Source organism: Miscanthus floridulus, chromosome 3, assembly GCF_019320115.1.
Source record: "Miscanthus floridulus cultivar M001 chromosome 3, ASM1932011v1, whole genome shotgun sequence".
Classification (NCBI taxonomy): domain Eukaryota; kingdom Viridiplantae; phylum Streptophyta; class Magnoliopsida; order Poales; family Poaceae; genus Miscanthus; species Miscanthus floridulus.
Window position 1 is genome coordinate 68,352,994 of NC_089582.1, and position 20,150 is coordinate 68,373,143.

General features: G+C 44.7%; 1 protein-coding gene across 1 annotated transcript; it reads right to left on the reverse strand.

Moving 5' to 3' along the window:
• Positions 1–16,439: 16,439 nt before the first annotated feature.
• LOC136545928 (cyclin-D3-2-like) lies at positions 16,440–18,375 on the reverse strand. The gene is made up of 3 exons (XM_066537893.1): positions 17,484–18,375; positions 17,251–17,363; positions 16,440–17,164 (listed from the first exon to the last, which is right to left on the reverse strand). Exons 1-3 carry the CDS (start codon positions 18,151–18,153, stop codon positions 16,787–16,789), a joined length of 1,161 nt encoding a protein of 386 aa, XP_066393990.1. The 5' UTR covers positions 18,154–18,375; the 3' UTR covers positions 16,440–16,786.
• Positions 18,376–20,150: the final 1,775 nt, after the last annotated feature.

Sequence of the window (20,150 nt, forward strand, 5' to 3'; positions counted from 1 at the left end):
GATTTCAAGTGATGACCGGACACTGTCAGGGTCCGGTCAGTACCGACCGGACGCGTCTGGTCGCTCTTGGATGCTTACTGTAAACGACCGGACGCTGGATACACAGGGTCCGGTCACACTGACCGGACACGTCCGGTCACTCTTTTCCAAGTCTGGACCCTTACTGGAGTCAACCGGACGCTGGCCCTCAGCGTCCGGTCACATGACCTCCCAGTGTCCGGTCACACCAGACTTGATCTTCACGGTCAAATGAACTGACCGGACCCTGTGGCCAGCGTCCGGTCGCATCGGAGCCAGCGTCCGGTCAGTATTTGACCCTCCATTCACTTCCAACTTCCGAACATATGTGAATGAAGTTTGCTCCAAAGGATCTTAGGTATTCATAGGAGCTACCTAGAGCTAGTTTTAACAAGTGTGCACCACACCTAACTCACTAAACTCAACTAGGTCAAGCTACCCGTTCATACCCCCCTTCATAGTACGGCCAAAGGAAAAACAAAGTCCTAAACTACTCTAAGTGTCTCTCCAACTTCAATCGACACTTAGAACTAGTTATCCTTAACCTTGTCGTCCATCCTTTGAAAACCGAAATGATTTCCATCGTAGGGGCATGACAACCTCGATTGCCCAATCGATCTCTATTACCATGACCTAACTTAATTGCCTCTGCAAAACACACGTTAGTCATATTAATCTTGTATTGACATTAATCACCGAAATCCAACTAGGGGCCTAGATGCTTTCAATCACCTCTAATTATTTAGTTATGAATAAAACAAGAATTAACATTTATTAGCATTTTCAGAAAAAAATGAAAAAGAAAAAAAACTTTTCTCACTCAAACCCCTCTACTCACTCTCACTGACAAACAGGCCTACGGTCGCGCCCGCGCTGACTGCGGCGCTGGCGCCGTTGACTAGCGGGTGCTCACCAAGAGCGACCTCTTTGGGACGAGACCTACCCCGGTGCACTCCTCTCTTCCTCGCACATCCACTGGTGGTACTGGTTGATCACCAGGGGCACGGCAACACCAACGCCGGTGGCCATGGCAGCCCGACGGCGCTCCGGTGTGGTGGACAAGACCGACGGTGAGGTTTTCGGCGACGTAAAGGTCACCGGCGCACTCTCCTCACACAAACGAGCACACCCAAGGGGTCTGTTGGGCGCGCTAGGGTTAGCAGCATGAATGCCCGCGATCGTGGCGGCTCGGTGGAGCAGAGCACGTCGGCGCTGCGGCCATAAGGGCATGATAGAGGTTGAATGCGTGGCGCGGCTAGCACTAGGAGCTCACCGCAAGTTCGATGTGCATCCTGGTTGAAACGGGGACGAGGCGAAGCTCAGTGGTTGGCGTCGGGGATGAAAATAGCGGCGCAAACGGCGATGGCGTTCTGGTGAGACTTGTGGATGAACGGCGAAAAGGATGAGCCGACCACAATCGCGGCATCAAGGCAAAGCCAAAACACAAGATGGAAAGGACGGAGGTGCGCCATAGAGGGCTGCCCATGGCGAGGGGCTCACGGCAGTGCGTTGGTCGTCGCTAGGGAAGATGATGGCGCATGGCCGACTCGGGTAGAGTTGGCGCTGGCTAGCCTAGTAGGTGCACAAGGCATGGCGAGGGTGGCTGCGAGATGAATTGGGCAGGGGCGAAGCAAAGGTGGAGAAATCACAGACGAAGGAAGGCTCGATGACGGCGCTAGAAAGAAGAAGAAGGTGAGGACGGTGGCCGGCTCGGCGTTATAAGGGCGGGGACGAAGCGTTGAGGCGTCCAGCAGCTGCTTGCGACGCGGCTGGTGAAGTAGGTGCGTGTCCGCACGCTTGAAGGTGGCGCAACCGATTGGCGGCGGCAGTGAGCAAGCAGGCGAGCTGTTGCCGGTGATCTGGCGATGAGCACTGTAGCGGCCTGAAACTCGATCTTCCCCCTCCTTTTTCTCCGGATTCCAAATGGAAACTTGAAAAACTTCATTAATAAAACTTGTTCATCTAAGTGAGATATCCAGCATTGCTTTAAGGCTCAAGCTCTAATTCTAAATGGTTAGAGAGATTTTTAATTCCAAAGATGAGAAGGTGAAATTAAAATCTGATTTTCAGTTAGGGTTTGATAAAACAGTTAACTTAGCTATATTAATGAATTAATTGGTGATTAATTAACCATCCAACATCACAACTAATAGCACCATTATAAAGTACAAACTTTATACTTTAAAATGGTACTATTGTTTAGTAAAGTTTATTTATGAAATTCATTTTTAATAATTCCCCTAAAATTGAATCCGAAGCTGAATTCCAAGACAACAAAAATGTCTAAGTGTTGAATTTCAATTCTGTTTTCAAATTTGGAGTTCAAATTTTAATGGGTTGGACTTGGATTCATACCCTACAGTTGACACTAGTGTAAAGTACACACTTTACACCTCAAAGTTTATTAGGGGCATAATTCCAAGTATTTTCGTGAAATTCAAAATTAGAAGGTCACAAAATACCTTAAAAGGATTTTTTGTTTTAGCTCATTACACCATACATATGCATTGTATTAGTACAAAATAACATTGATTTTAGTGAATGCAAGGCATGGTTAGCTATCATGGATGATTTCTATGCATGCTGATGGCATGATTAGATTTTTAGTGATGCTTAACACCAGGGGTGTTACACAACATCTCCCGACCGCGCCTCGACGCCTGGAAAAGCGACCGTCTCCTGGTCCTGGAGCCGGGCCTGTACGCCGTCGTCAGGGCCTGCCACGGCCGCAACCGAACCTTCAGCGCCGACGCCGACATCGTCTTCGTGTCCGTCAACACGCCCACCAAGGCGCATGGCCTCGGCGCTGGCAGTGCGCCCGACCTCGCCTACTGGGAGAGCGCGGCTCACATGGTCGCTGCCGCCGCGTCCCGCTCCCACCCCGGCATGGGCAAGTCATCGTTGTGAAGTCCTCCGTCCCCGTCCGGACTGCCGAGGCCATGGAGAGGATCCTGCAAGCATTGCCTGCGGAGCAGAAGGGCCGAGAAACCTACCGCTAGCGGATCCGCGCGACGCGAGTGCGCGTAAAGTTACACGTGATGGGGGAGTTTTTTCAAGTGCTAAAATATTAGGAGGATGGATTACGGGTCGTTGGAGAGGAGTTTTTTCTAATCTTGCTAAAAAACAAATATTAGGAGATTTGGGTACTCTTGGAGATGCTATGAGGTTCAGACATCAGAGCATTAGCAGTTGCTCGGCAAGGTTCAGGTTCAGCACAGTTCCAGCAACATTTCCGGCCGCGCCACCTGTCGATTCATTCTTTTCACAAAAGAGACATCATATCACTCCCTCGAGTTTTCAGTTTCTCAGAGAGAGACTACTACCATGTAGCTAGCTACAAAATAACTTATTCTATAGCCACTTTGAGTTACGATAATTATTATGTTAATTTACGAGATTACAGTAACTCATTGCTAAGTGGTTTACTATAATGTTATGGTAAATATCCTCATATGTTATAGTAATCCAACTATCGTAAATATGTATTAATATTATCGTAAATTAGTATATAAAATTATCGTAAATGGAGGTGGCTACAGAATAACTTATTTTGTAGCTGGCTACTGAATATACTCTCCCCTAATAGAACTACTACCATGGAGCTGGCTACAAATAACTTATTCTGTAGCAACTTTGAGTTACGATAATTACTATGTTTATTTACAAGATTATAGTAAACTCCTACTTAAGTTGGTTTAATATAACGTTATGCGGAATATCCCCATGTGTTATAGTAACACAAATTATCATAAATATCTAAATTAGTATATAAACTTATCGTAAAATAGAGTTGGCTACAGAATAACTTATTTGTAGCCTGACTATGAATTACTGAAGTATACTTATTATATATATATTATATATATATCGATATAATATATATATAATATATATATATATATATATATATATATATCTTATATATATATATATATCCATGTTAACAAAATTTCATTCAATGGAGTAACTAACTATCTGCGTCTGGTTCCATATGTCCAGTATCAGACCGGTTTTAGGTGCTCCCAACTATCATACGGATACCAAGAGAAATCCTTAATAAAGGGTATAGTTTTAGTAATGGTCTTTAAACTTGTCCCACGTTCTCATTCAGATCATAGTATTATCGAAATATATATTTTCAGCCTTGCTACAGTATCTCTATTACTTTCTAGGAAACAAGAGGCCAAGTAAATCTGAGCAACTTATTTTAGAAAAAAACAAAACAATTAACTAAAGGTAAAAAAATAAAATAACTAGCCAAATTATTAGTTTTGGATGAAAAATTATATTACCATGACCGGCCATATATACCACATTTGCATCCCAAAATTACCAGCGTAGATTGCCATCATATTATTCCTGAATTATTATGTTGTTGGCCCACGCCACATCACTTGCTTTGTCTGCTCGATCTACTCGGTCCCTTGCTTTGTCCTGCATCACTCGCTGCTTCCACTGCCTCGATATCTTCCCGAAATGGACCTGTCCAAACCAATGCGAGATTAAAGGGAAAGAAGGTCAGAGCAAAAAGCATCGTGCCTGACCTTAAAAAAAAAAGCATCATGCCTAAAAAGAAAAGCGGAGCGTCTCCTGTAATCTGTACGTTTTTTTTGTTTTACCTGGTCTGACATTTCCCACTAATAGTGTACTATTGCAGAGGTAAATTAACAATGCGCGCCACATAGGGTTGCTACATCATTAGAGCTTATTTGAATACGCTCGTATCTATTTTAATCCGCATGCATTAAAATGGATTGAGGTGATAATTTTCCATATCAATTTATTCCGACATGTACAAGTGATGTCAATACGAGCCCTTAGTTGAACCCCTTGTGTCGATTTAGATTGTGTTTTCAAATGTGTGCCTTCGACTTTCTTACTTAGGCGCTATTTGGTTCCACAAACGGCAATGCCAATGCAAAGAGAATGGATACCGGCGGTAATGGGAAAAGAAGCTTTGATTACTTGTTTTGTTTGGTTGAGTAGCTAGATGTTCAAATTATTCCTGTGATATGTTGCCTCTCAAAATCGAGTGTAACCGGTGCCGACTCATTAAATATTAGAATAAATCCAAATAAATATAGGTAGTATAAAGTTGTTGAAGTGAGATGACTTAGGATGAGCTTATAAATAATGTAAGCAGTAAGTATAAACTTAGTATGACTAAGGATGAGCTTATAAATCCAAATAATGAAATAAATACAAGCACTAGAAATCTATCACAAGATATCTAACCAAAATTTGAATTTGGATGAGCTTATAAACTTCAACAGGAAAAAAAAACAACGAGCTGAGCTTTGGATTTAGCCGTGCGTTATTATTGCTTGCCGATCGGCGTTTTCGTCGTGTTGTGTAGGTGACCTCTCTGCCTACTATCTGCACACAACGCAATTTTTCCCCCCCTGCGACGGATGACTCTAGTGCATGTGCATGCATGATATTGTTCCTTGCGGCTACCTTTTGCAAAAGCTTATGCTCGTGCCTGCTGCCTCCTGCCAAGGTAGGTGTTCCTTGCATCTTTTTTAGATTCATGTTTTCACGTCCTTCCTCTGTCTTAGAACAACAATGAACGAATTTGTACATAGAAAAGTCAAATTGTATAAATTCTAACCAACAACTATTCAAAAAATATGTAGATTCTGACATAAAACTTGTATCCACAGGCACTGAAAATGATATTTAATTCTTTAGTAAATAGCAATGTATTGTAAGAGAAACTAAGGATCAAACTAAAATATATTTTGTATAACTTCTTCATAATAAAATACGTTTATCATTTCGGAACGGAGAGAATATATGCAAATGCCTCTCACGTCGATCATTTATGGAGCAAAGGCAGATATGAGATATCGTATATGCTTGCTTCTCTGGTACGTATTGTTTGTTAGAGTATACTATTAAGCTTCTCCATCGATCGGTGTCATCTTGTCAACAAGACAAGCCCAAATTTCTCCACACAGTTCCATGATAGGCGTGCTTGAGACAAGTGAACTCCAACAAGCATCTATGGAGGTCAATCTCTGTCCCCGATCATATATGTATGCTCGATCGATCGCCCAAAGTCTACTACTCCTTTGTGCCGACAGTGTTGTTTCTTCTTCGATGCACATCCTAAGTCAAATGTGGGGCATGGGCAACCTTAGATTGTCGACCGTACCAGTGTTCCCTTTGGTACCTACTCTTGTCCTTACCTCTTGTTTTAACATGGACCAGCACATTGGGCTATATACAATGGTGCAGCTCAATGTTGGGCAAAGCAATGGCACGCACGGTCTTGGCCTGTCTGACTTCTCCGTTCTCCCCAAAGCACAAATAAAGGTTCTAGGTACACCACCTGCATCTCAAATTCAAAATGCAAAATGAAATCTAGGGTAAGCATGACTACACTTTGGGTCTTGCCAATCCAAAAAATATATAGTTTCGAGTCGCCAACAAATAGACCCCGCCTATCATCAACTCGATTGGGCCCTGTCAGAATCACCTATGGATTATGAAATCCGTAAGAAAAACACCCGATCCAAACAGCCCTGAATCTTGTGTGGGTCATAGTATCCAACCACCCATTTACCCCCCAAAAAAGAATACAATCACCGTATTCTTATAATTAGTGGCGGAACCAGGACTTTGAATTAAGGGGGGCCAGACAATATGATGACACCTCAAATATGATAAATATATACATAGTGTATGTCTCAATTGTTTTTCAATGTTTTTATATATGTATTTAGTATTCATAAAAAACCACAATATTATTATAAAAAATAGGTGAAATAATAAGTTTTTGTGTTGTGCGATTGAAAATTTTACATGATAGTTACATTTTTCCCCGTGTTTGGGGGGGGGGGGGGGGGGGGGGGGGTTGGGGGTGGGGGGGGGGGGGGGGTCCTCCGGTGCTTATAATCCCACTGTCCACTTGGCTATTTTGAGACTATAAAGCACAACCCACCATCCAACAACCTAAAAATCGAAGAATCCAAACATCCCAACGATTTATAATTCTTAACACAGAATTTTATAATCTATAACCACTATATGTCCATATTTTGATAATATAAACGGTATGAGATCCAACCAGGACCTCCCAAGCCGAGCAATGGAGCCATGGAGGGAGGAAGGTTTGGTTGGTTGGCCCTGCACACAGCGCACTGTGCTTGTTTGCTTTGAAGGTAGCGCTCCTCCCGTCTCTAGGCAGTGTTTCCCAGTGCCCAACCACTGTGGTGTGGTCCTTGCAGCGTGTGCTGGCCGCCTGCTGCTGCTGGGTAGTGTGGCCCTCTCTTCCTTCTTTCACTTCCACTGCAAAGAAAAAAAATACGTACACTCCTACTGGCCTGAACAAAATCCAGTCTCAACTACCCCATGCCCCCACCCACTAAAAAAATTGAATGCACCACCAAGAGAGCTTACACACAGCACCGTTCCAATCAGTGCTACTGCTACCATAATCTCAAAAACCAAAAAGAGCAAATGTTTCTCTAGCCATGAGTAACCCTGAGAAAAGCATTGGTTACTTACCTTTTGTTCACAGGCAGAAAATAGAATGGCTCAATGTGACGAAATGAAAAAAATACTCCATGTTTAGTTTCCAAGTCCGGTACTGCACGGGAGCATTTTGTTTTGGCATGGTATTTGATGTCAAACTTAGACTATTGTTCAATTATATGACATATACTTACAGTAAAGCTAACTCTCACACGGCTGTTTTAACACCTGGTCACTCGATTTTTGGGCCGTTGGATGGGCCACACGCCGTTCATCTTAGGGGCGTTTCCGCATCACCTCCTCCGTCTCCGCAGCGTCTCCCCGCACGCTGTCTGCCTCCCCACTGCGCCTCCTCGCCACCCACCTGCCTTCTCGCCGCGGGACGGCCACCTGCCACCTCGGCACAGCCTGCCTGCCTTCCCACTGCGCCCGCCCGCCTCGTCGGCCCTCACCCGCTTAGCCATCGCGACCTCCCTGCGACCTCCCCGTTGTTGCCCGACTCGTAGGGGGTTGGGGGCCGAGGGGCCAGCCGGTGGCTGCGGCCTCCCCGTCGGAGCCCGCCACTGCTAGGCCTGCCCCCCCGTCACCGCCGCAAAGGCCGGCCATGGCTCCCCCGACAGGCCTCCACTCCTCAGCCTGGTGCTAAGATATCTGTAATTTCTATGAATAATTTGTATTTTTTCTAAAATTTGTGATCAATTTGACATATATTTCTTTGCTATCTGCAATCTATAGAAACAATTTATAAATTTGTATTTTTTTCTAAAAATTTGGCTCAAAAGTTGTCTTATCCCCAAATTACATCACTCTGTTAAATAAATTACACTGAAGAAATCAGTGTAAATATGATAATAAGACAGTATAAGTATAGCTAAAAAACAGTGTAAATGCATGGGCAAAACTCAGGTGACAAAGCTTCCAAATCACTCAGACAGACCCTATCCTTATATCTACACAAAATATAGTTGTGAAAGTACTTTGAAAAATATGGATCTACTTATATATTGCCAATTTATTTCATAGGACAATGTTTGAAATTTTAATAATTGTTAATGTGAACTAAACAATATACTTACAATTTGACAACCGTTGATGGCTTTTGTCACAAAAAGATGAGACAATTAGGCACTAGTTTTTTTATTGTTGTTTTGCAAGACAAATTTGGTCAATAATTTAGGTGACTCTTTAGGTCTCCCACAGCCAAGAAGTGTGTGACATATGTTTGGGACATGGCTAGGAGGGTGTAATAAAGTGTTCAAACCTTTAGTTATGCTAGGAGTAGCGGGCTCCATTGTAGGTTATATTCTGGATTGCTCACTGGCTCCATACTTGGGCTATCCTCCAAAGGCCGGACTCACATGATTTGGTTGTGGCGGCTTTATAACATTTGTTGCAGGTGGCCAAGGATATCTTCTCCGGACATATGGGTGGCGATCTAATCTTAGGATCGATAGTCATTAGTGTACTAGGATCTTATTTTTTTAGGTTGTATGCTTGTAAGCAGAGGCCGGAAGTGGGTTCACAATTATTGTGTCAACTCGATGTAATGATTGTGAATTTATAAAACCAGTCATGTACCAAAAAAAAGACCAATGAGCAAGTTGGTCACGCCGATCCGACATCCCGTTCTTAGCCTTCCGGGAAGACCCGTCGAGGAGGTGCACAATGAGGTTGCTCTAGGGTCGGCAAGGCCACCTATAACACTAATAAATTCTGTCGAGAGACGCCCTGAAACAACAAGAGTTGGAAAAACTAGGGCTAGAAGAAATGGGTAGTAGATGTATTTTTTTATGATTGAATGTTGCATACCTCAATCCGTCGGCGTAGGAGAACAGCCTGGCTAGTTTTGGAATCTGACTAGGCCGATTTTGGCTGGTTCAGTGCGCAAAATCATATCTCCTTCGTTTGAACTCTAAATGGGACAATCGAATATATTTTCTAGTCCGTCTTGACAAGAGGGATATAATGGTGGAGTCCTCTATGCACTTCGGCACATTTGTGCTGTCAACAGTGTGTAGTCTAATTTACATGTAAATCATTTGGAACTTATTGCAAGAAACAAAAAGAACTTGAAGGCCACCTCAACTTACCATTTTTTTGATATAAATATGTTCAGCAACATAATGTTTAGAATTGAGCAGAGGAAATGGTCTCAATCCATTCAAGGATGGTATATCATATACTCAGCGGCGGATCCAAAGGGGGGGGGGGGGGGGGGGGGGGCTCCAGCCCCCCCTAATGGCTTGATTTCACCACTAATCACTGTAGTAAAAACTTAATTTTACCATTAAATCTTCATGCAAATCAACATCTCCATTGTTTTAGCCCCCTATCCCGCATCGTGCATCCGCCACTGCATATACTTGATTACTTGACTCGTGGAATAGTTTTGTTTCTGATGCCGGAAGATACAGTACTCTGTTTCGAAACAAATGAGAACAGTATTCTCGTCGACACTTTTAACGAAAAAAAATGTCAGTATTTCCCGTAGGAGCTGTAGGGGCCTGCCTGCAGTACTCTTACTCCGTACTGCTCCCTCTGTTTCTAAATAACTATTTTTTTATGTCATAAGTTTAACTAGATTTATAGAAAATACGTGTAATATTTATATCTCTAAATAAATTTATTATGAAAATAAATTCAATGATACTAATTATATACTATAAATATTAATATTTTTTAATATAAAATAAGTCTAAATTATTTCTGGACAGTTATTTAGAGACCGAGAGAGTTGAAGATACGCCTAGAGTTTACTCCTTAGGCCTTGTTTAGATTCAAACCCCGTTCGTCTTACCTTATATATTCGACTTGTTCGGCTTCTTTTTTCAGTTGGAACATTATTTTTCTCTCACAACAATTCAGCCAGAACAATGTTTTTCAGCCTGTTTCAGCCAGAATTCTGCCAGCCGAACGGGACCTCAGGGTGTAAAGTTTTGGGGTGTCGCATCGGATGTTACATAGGGGTGTCGCACGGGGTGTTCGAATACTAATAAAAAAACAAATTACAGAATACGTCTGTAAACCAGGAAATAAATTTATTAAGACTAATTAATCTATTATTAACACATGTGATTTAGTGTGTATTTAATACTGCATGTATGATCTGGTAGGTCTAAAGCAGTGCAGTGCAGCTGACCAGCAGCTTTGCAGGGCAGGCAGCCAGAGGCGCCTGTGCCCACTTCCTCCTGCATGCATGCTCTGCTCACTGCACTGCCTTTCTTCCTTCGTCCTGACTTGCCTGGTCTGCTCCGTCACAGGACAAAACAAAGCTGCACCTTTTATTATCATAAAAAAAAACTAGGAGTAGTAGCATTTGTTTAATTAGTCCAAGTAAAGCACCAACCAGCTGTGACAAATGGTGATTTACCCATGGACAAATGGTGACTGGGTATACAATAATGCCTTGGAAGCAGGTAAAGACAAACACATGATTTGAGAGGGAAAAGGTAGAGGGAAAGCAGCTAGCTAAGCACATGGGAAGAATACCTCTCTCTATCTCTCTACTACCAGGTCTCCTGTTTGGAAATAAAGGAATTCAAAATAGAGGAATAGGAAAAAACACAGGAATAAGGTAGAATGAAAAGCGAAAAACTACAGGATTTCAAAACACAGGATTAGAAAGTTTAGACTGTTTGAAACGTAGAAATTCGTAACATAGGAATCATAAGATTTAGGCAAATATGAAGCACCGACTACAACTCGTTTTTTTCCTCCTCTTCTCACATGCGCTGCCTCAGGCTTCCACAAAGGAAAACAAAACAATGGATCAGATTGAATTTTTTCTTTCCTATGAAGTTGCTTGCTGGCTACAGTATTCCAGAGGAAAGGGTTTGAGCGAATCCTTTGTTTCAAACGCTCGAATCAGTTTCATTTCCTCTATTTCTAATTCCTTCAATTTTCCCGTGAGATTCCTTCGATCCAAACATGCCCTCAGAGTTCAGACTTCAAACTAGGGAGAAGCTTTGGTTTGTCTTTCTCAATGCCAATTGCACACAGTAGTTAGTAGTAGTTTCATGCTCTGTTTTGGTTCCAAAGCCCTAATAATGTGTGTAGCATGAGCTTTTCCACAAATCACGTTCAGGCCTAGGTGAATTGTGCAGTTGTATATACAATCAGGACCAAATAGTTTTGTGTGTGCACGTGCAAATGTCTCCATGATCGTTCCCTTGCAAGTTCTTTTGTACTATCTGCAGTTGCACTTGAAGGAGTAGGTGTAGGTGCTCTCAACTCAACTGTGGGAAACCTTGCAAGGTTGATGACAGAAAGAGTAGGATGTCGGACAAATTATGTTCGGTTCCCAGCCAAACATCGCCATGCGTTCTGTGGCGTGGCCACACTTGCGGCGGCAAATAGGGCCGCCACAGTTGTGGCGAGTTTTGCTGCTGTAAAAGCTATGGGGTGCCTAAGTTTCAGCCTGTTCCGCTGACTGAGCTGAATTATGGATTATTTACGTTTGGCGGGTTTAGTGTGAGAGAAAAATATTATTTTAATTTATAATCCACGATCGTTTACAACATGCTGAACAGACTATTTATTTGTGATCCAAACGGCTGTGTCAGTAGGTGTGGCGGCCTCAGTTTTGCTGTGGCGTGACGTGCCGAGAAACCAAACAACCTCAAAAACCGCCGACTGATGTAGAAATACAGTACCAATCAACACACATCATGGAAACATTTGTCAATCATTCCATGCTTCAATTGCAGAAATAATGATATGATGTGTTGTAGTGTAGTAGGAGCAGTGTGGAAAGAAAGAAGATCGAGGACGAAGGTGATGACTCAAAGTCTCGAAATGGGCTGGTTTAAATGGAGGTGTAAAGTTTCGGGGCATCACATCGGGTATCACATGGGGTGTTGCGGGGAATGTTCGAATACTAATAAAAAAATTACATAATCCATCAATAAACTGCGAGACGAATTTATTAAGTCTAATTAATCCATCATCAGCACATGTGCTACTGTAGCACCACATTGTCAAATCATGGACTAATTAGGCTTAAAAGATTCGTTTCACTAAAGTAGTCGTAATTTGTGTAATTAGTTATTTTTTAGTCTATATTTAATACTCTATGTATGTGTCCATATATTCGATGTGATATGGTGTAAACTTTTTGGGAAAGAACTGAACAAGACCTCAATAGTTTGCATGAAAAATGAGGAGAACAAGCAACATTTGGGCAATTGTGACTTGTGAGGGCGCCAAGAGAAGAAAACGTTCAGGCATTGGTTTATACTACTGCTGTACTGCCTTTGATGGTGGATTGGTGGGGTGAATGACTGGCAAATTAAAGTTGTTTAGTGGCAACATGCACTTTGTCTTGGTATCCACAATCTTCTTTTTATCCTTGTCATTTCATAAGTACTCCGTATATGCTCTCCAAAGGCAAACAAAAAAGATACCACGACCACTCCAGCCTCCAGGGGCAACTTGCCAAAACAAATGTTGCTAGCTAGCTCGTGTCATGTGTCATGTGTGTAGCAGTACCACACCACCACCGAGAAGGTGCCATTGGAGAGAGGGGGACAGGATGACACTCGCTCCTTTGAGGCAGGCGTCTAGTCTTTGGAGGAAAGCGATCCATGCATCCAAGCAGCAAGCAAGCAAGGCCCCTCCCCCTCAGCCTCAGCTCTCATCAGAGGCCTCGCCTCGGCACCACCATCGCTCACGCTCTGCCATCGAGGTCAAAGCCTACAAGAGTAGACTCCGAGCAGCAAATCCGGATGGTTTCCCGTGGGACATGCTGATCCGGCTAAAAACGTAACCATGCCGCTCGTCTACCTAGCCTGCTTGCGCTTTTTGTTTACACGTTGCTTTAGCTTTGATCCATCGTCGTCTACCACACATGGACATGCTTGTGTATTTATGTGTGTGTTCTCCGTGGATTGCAAGCGACGTCGTCGTCTGTGTGCTCTTTCACATGCAATGCAAATAAATGGCCGATTCCCAAGACCCAAGTCAAGCTCAAAGCTCAATTCGCAGCTCATATCTCTCTGTTTTTTTTGGGGGTTGGCTTTGCTTTTATCTTAACGGTTACCTACACTATACTTGCACAACTAATCATGTACTACTAATACAAATACTACATGCCCGATCAAAAATGTACTAGCTCTCTTTTTCAAAACTATAAATGTCCCACGGTACTCCTACTTACCTCTTATTTGAAACATGACCTTTCACATAAAACAAATCGGCATCGTGTTACTTTTTTTTTGTTATTGAAATGTACCACATGGAGAGCGAGGATGACTCTCTAAAGAGTACGCACAAGATATAGAAAAATTATTGAAGGATACAAAAATATAGAAAAATGATTTTTACTCAGATGACTCTAAATGATGATTTAGAGAGTAAATTTTGGAAAGATTATTGAAGATGCTCTAATATGGGATTCCTGTGTTCCAAAGGACCCTAAGGACCTGTGGAATTTGATGTGTGTGGGAGTGGTTTGGCGTGGAATTTGAATTAAATTATACGCAAAACCACTCCGACACACATAGAATTGAGGTAGATACATAGATATCCAACACAAGGGCTAAAATGCATGCATTGAAAATCAAAGGTTACAAGTTTTATTACAACCTCCATTTCAGTTTACTTGTCATCGAAGTTTTACTGTAGCAATTTTGACCATATGTTTTTCCTGCACAAGATTGTTAGATACATCAAGTTTTCACATATATGATTCTTTATTGAACATACTTCATTAGTGTTATATACATTGAAGTATCTAAGATTTTTTTTAGAAGAAAAAATAGATAGGTCAAATTTGCTACAGTAAAAGGTTGATGACAAGTAAACCTAAACGGAGGGAAGTAAAACAGTTGGCTGGTGTGGTATAGACGCCATAAACTTTTATGGAACTGATCCATTATTATTGTGGATCGATACCCGACTATAAGTTTGATATGTTCAGGTATATTGCTTAGATAATACGCTCCCTCGGTATGCAGGGCAGAAAAAAAATATAATGAAATTGTGAAACGTCAGAAGGATATACGTAGTGGTACTCTTGTACGACTACAGCCGAGAGGTTTTTATATAAGACAAAATTATGTACTCCGTACTAGGTTTAATTTCATAAACAAATATATAGCAGCATTTTTCTTTGGGAGAAGAAGCGAATGAGTTGATCATGATTCCATCAGGAACGACGACACTTTGCATGAAGATAGCGGCAGCAGCAAATCCACCGATAAGCCTTCCGCTCCAGATCTGGCAATAATAAGAAACTAATCCACCAAGATACTCCAAATCATTGCCACCACCATACCATGGATAGGAAGTGGATCTTCTTCCCCAACATTTCCCCCACTTTGCCTTTTTGTGCCTTTGCAAAAAAAAAAAAAAAAATGAAGATCACAAAAATGGTTTCTCTCTCTCTCTCTCCTCGCATGGCGTAGCAGTACTAGAGCTGCAGTACACGTCGCTCCGTTTGTCTTCTCTAGCTCTAATAGTACTACTCTTTATACTTTTCTTCTTTGTGTGAACATTGTCCGTTGCTTTTTCTTTGGACGTATGCTTGCTGTGGTTAGACATTTTGGGTTGGTGCGAGAAAAGTCAAAAAGTCCACGTTGAACGCCACCTCATCTCACACGCCAGGTGTGCAACAGGCCTGATGACTCATCAACCAAGGTTGTTTTTTAGCCATTGCTTTTCCGGGAGCCTCTTGTCAACTCAAAAGTACTTGATACTATAAGTACTTCAATTAGTGAAACAGATTAAGCACTATAAATCACACCCTCTGATCTTAATTTTTTTATTTGATCATCAACATAAAAAAATTACTTACTCCTGTAGATTGACTAGGTAAAAATTGATGTTAGTACGTTCAAATAACGCGAGGATTTTTATCCAAGATTTCAGAACTTATTGTGAGCAATCCAGGCGCCATCATGTGTTTGATCCTGGTACATTTATTTATGGAACAACAGTGTTACAATCAAATTGACAAAGCACTAAGTAACATCTCCCTCGTGTGATAATTTTAATTTCCCTCCCTCATTAATACGCCCAGCACATGCGCTCTTCACAGTTCAGAGACAACATTCCCAGCAATATTAAGGCCCTGTACCGTGGCCCTAAAATTCCTGTCACATCGAATATTTAGACACATGCATAGAGTATTAAATATAAACTAATTACGAAACTAATTGCACAACTTGCTACTAATTTGCGAGACGAATCTTTTAAGCCTAATTAGTTCATGATCTGACAACGTGGTGCTACAATAAACATATGCTAATGACAGATTAGTTATGTTTAATAAATCGTCTCACAAATTAGCCTCTCTATGTAATTGTTTTATAATTAATCTATATTAAATACTTCTTATTAGTATCTAAACATTTAATGTGACATAAATTTTAGAAGCTGGGCATGAAGAATCAAACACCCCTTAACTCATGCTAGTACAAATAAACAAGGATTAATTTTTTTTCGTTACAAGTTTGATGAGGCTAGTAATAACATGAAATAGGAGAGTAGATTAAGGGGGCTCTCTCCACGTTTTATTTTCGCTTGTTTAGCACAAATTTTGCAATCTTTGAGACGTTTCGTTGTATTGAAAATTTGTTCGATCATGAATTCTAGACTCAAAGATCGCATGAACACCTAACTGTGCAATAGTTATTTTTTATTTTTTATCTAATGGATGTTTCATCTCTCCCGAGTGATGAAAAAAGATCAATTTAGCATCTAACAAGCCTTCATGGCGGGTAGTAGCGGGGAGCTGCGCATTGCATTTGCATCGAGGGAAGAAAGAAAGGTCGAGTATATATGTAGTGGAGAGACGCGATGGCGACGCAGGCAGGCGCAGCCACAGGGGGAGAGCAGTGCTGCCTACAGGTAGTGGTCGAGAGTGCTAGTGAGCAAGCACAGTCGGACAAGGAGGCCCTGCCGATTGCCCTTCCAATGCAAGCAATACCAAGACCACAAGAACATGGCAACAACTACAATGCAACTTAATAATAATCTGAATAAATCGCCATCGATCTCGACGGCAAAATTATCCGCTAATCATCTTCCACCTCCAGCTCAGTTCTCCGATCCCCCCTAACAGCATTGAACAAGAACCATCATTGCAAAACGTGCTGCCATAAGCATGCAAACATTACATCTTTTTTTTTCCTTATCTTCTTGCCTTGCCCTCCATCTCTCACGGCAATGGGCAAAATGGTTCGTCCGTTCTGGTCACCGGCGCGAGCCTCTGATCTGATGATGCTCCTTTACCTCCACCGCCACCTGAGGAGCGGGGGTCTCGCCATAGGCACCGTTCCGGTACGGTGCGTCACGCGGCACAGGTGGACGGCCAGGCGTCGCGGCTCTCCTCGTCGGGGGGAAGCGGGTGCGGGACCGGGACCGCGACCCCCGCCGCTGCAGCGCGCTTGGGGGCCCGACCGGAGGGCTCCGGGGAGGACGACACGGACACGGGCGCCGACGGTGCCCACGACGGGCCGACCCCCGCAGCCGTAGTAGTGGTGGACGTCGAGCTCTCGCAGCTGAAGCAGAACAGCGCGCCGATCACGCCGCTCGGGCTCGGCGGCGGCGAGTACATCCGCGCCGCCGCGTGCTTGCGCTTATTCCTGGTGCTCAAGCCGACATCGCAGGCGAGGAAGCTCATGCCCGTCACCTCGGTGATGATCTTGGCGCACTCCGCGGTCTCGTCCTGCGACGCGTCCACCGGCTGGTAAGCAATAATGATCGAGCAACCCACAGTATTATGCTGATGCAATGGCATTGTGCTGCGCTGACCTCGGGGGCATTGATGAGCGCCAGGAGCTCCGTGTCGCCGTCGTCGCCGCCGGCTGTGGTCAGCAACGCGGCGGCGGCCCACGCCGAAGGTCGGTGCCGAGGCCACCTCCAATCTGCCATTTTTTTTGGAATATACATAAAAATCAAGTCTTTGGCACGGAAATGCAACTACACTACACTGGCTGGTCGGCTGGAAGCCTGGAACTCGCAGGGAAAGATGAAGAAGCACGCACCGTCCATGACCGCGAGCAGGACGCTCTCGCAGTTGCGCAGGCGCATCGCAGCGTCGGCGAGGACGGGCTGGAGGTAGGAGAAGGGCGTGACAGGGTGCATCCGCCACCCAAGCGCGGAGAGCACGAGCAGCTCCATCCGGCGCACCGTCTTGGCCTCGAACACGTACGGGTCCGCGGCGTCGGCGTCGGAGCTGGCGGCGGCGCAGAGCTGGAGGTCGGGGAGCAGCGGCACGCGCGTCTCCTCGACCTTGGCGGCGAGCGCGACGCAGGCGACGGCTGCGAGGCGCGCCATCCAGGGCTGGTCGCCGAGCCGGAGCGCGCCCCCGGGGAGGAAGCAGCGGTCGAGGTAGGCAGCGGCGAGCGCGGCGGTGAGCGCGGAGAAGCCGAGCCGAGCCACGGCGCGTGACGCCCAGCCGACCGCGGCCTCCCGGCCCGCCGCGCCGCCGTACCCGTCCTCCTCCCCCTCGCCCGCCAGCACCACCCCCTCCTTGGCCCGGAGCGCCTCGAACAGCGCCGGCAGCTCGTCGTCAAGAGCCGCCGGTTGCTGCTGCTGCTGTCCGTGCTCGTACGGCCACTGCTCGTCAGCACCCTCGCCGGGTTCTTCGTGGTACAGATCGAGGTGCTCCTCCGGGCAGTAGAGGGGGTCGAACAGCGCGGCGAAAGCTGCCATGCCTTGCTGCACTGGGAGAGAGGTACCGTAGGCCCTATGGAGAGAGAGCGAGCGAAGGGAGAGCTCAGGCGGCGACGGCGGAGGAGGAAGAGGAGAGCAGCTGCAGCGGCATCTCCTCCTCCATGGCGTGAGGTTGCTTGCAGCTACTAGGAAAAATTATTCCTTTTTTCTTTGGTCTTTGGCTAGGCGTGGGGAGTGACGAGGTGAAGACAGGAGAATCCGAAGTGGAGAGGAGGGAAAGCTGGTTTTATTGGGGTTTGAGAGGAGAGGACGAAGAGATGGAGAAAGCACGGGGGAGGGAGGAGCGAGTGACACGCATGCAGCACAGCGGCTTCTTTATTGCCGCGGCGTGGTGAGGGAGAGAGGCCGAGGGCCGCTTGTGTCCAGTTCAGGCCTTTGATTTTTTGGGCTTCCCTCCAACATCTTTTTGGGTTCCCCAGGCAGGGGCAGCGACGAAGCAGCTGCACTGCACTCTGCACGCTAGGCTAGTGCCTCTACGGAGTACATCCGTCTCCGAATGACCAGTGAGTAGGGGTCTTTTCGTGCCTATAGTCTGCTTGGTCTAGGACTCCAAACGTCTGGACAAACTAAGGTGGTGATTGGCCTCTTAAATTTTAGTTGCTGTTCCATTAGATATTTAGACATATATATAGAGTATTAAACATAGATTAATTATAAAACTAATTACACAGTTTGTGATTAATTTGTGAGACGAATTTTTTAAGTCTAATTAATCCATGATTTGATAATGTGTTGCTACAGTAAATATGCATTAACGATGGATTAATTAGGCTTAATAAATTCGTCTCGTGGAGTACGGATGAATTATGTAACTTATTTTTTTATTCGTATCCAAAAATCTTATGCAATACCCTCATATGACGCCTCTTAAATTTTAGTCACTGGATTTAAAAAAAAAAAAACCCTCTAACCTCCGGTACCTCTCTCTCTTTATCTCATCTCGTCCCAACTGTCCGTTCCAAGCCACCAGCTCACCAGCAGGTAGGCAGGTGCTAAGCTTTCCTTTGGTTATTTTCAGCCATAAACTTTAATTAAATATAAAAATATGTATTTTTATAAAATGGCACTAATAAGCACCAAGGTAATTTCTAAATTCATTACTACACGCGTCCAAAAAACTTGACATTTTTGGATTAAGTTTGTCCCAATAGACATCTCTTGTCACATGAACACTCGGTGAGGCTACTCCCCCGTCGCATCAAAATAAAAATACATGTAAATTCCAGGAGAGCAACTTACATAGGAAATGACACTGCTAACTCTGAAAAAAAGACATCCGACCATTAGAACATCTTCAGCAGGCTATCTAGACACACTTCATATCCTATATTTAGATAGTAGAGGCAAAAAAAAAAAAAAAATACACACACTCTAGCACGCTACCCAAATTTGTTGCCCAACAAATCCCTCCTCTCACCACCTCACCCGCGCGTGCCCGACTCTTCCCGTTTCGCCGCTAGGAGCTAGGTCGCCGCCGTGCCCTACCACTAGCGCCGGGAAGATGACCGACATTGTCTCGTGCCCTTCCTCTGACTCGCCCGCGCCCTCCACCGCCGGATCTGGAGGTCCGCCTCCTTGGTCGTCCTCACGAAGAAGAAGGCCGCGCCGGCAAGCACACCCCACCGGCCCCTCGTCCTCCATCCTCGACATCCGGTGCGTCGCCCCCTGCTTGACCCTTCTCCTGACCGGTGTCGCCCTGTGCACGGCCATCGCCCCGATCTGTGCCGCCCATGACCCACCGGCAGATGGCCCTGCTCCCACCGACAGACGACACTACTCCCATCGGCGCACAACCCTTATCCCCACCAGTGGACGCCCATATCCCCGCTGCCTCCATCCTCCCTGACGGGTCATTATCCAAAGGGTTTCCCATAGGGCCGACTACCCGACAAGAAGATGGGCCAGCCCACGGTCTACCAGGAAGGCGTGGAACAAGGTGGCATGACTTCCAAAGCAAGCAGAAGCAGAATCGGCCA

Coding starts and splice junctions, on each gene's coding strand:
- LOC136545928 (XM_066537893.1), bottom strand. CDS start 18,153: ATGGCAGCTTTCGCCGCGCTGTTCGACCCCCTCTACTGCCCGGAGGAG. Junction 17,364..17,483: donor CCTGCTCGCGGTCATGGACG/GTGCGTGCTTCT, acceptor AAAAAATGGCAG/ATTGGAGGTGGCCTCGGCAC. Junction 17,165..17,250: donor CGCTCATCAATGCCCCCGAG/GTCAGCGCAGCA, acceptor GACGCGTCGCAG/GACGAGACCGCGGAGTGCGC.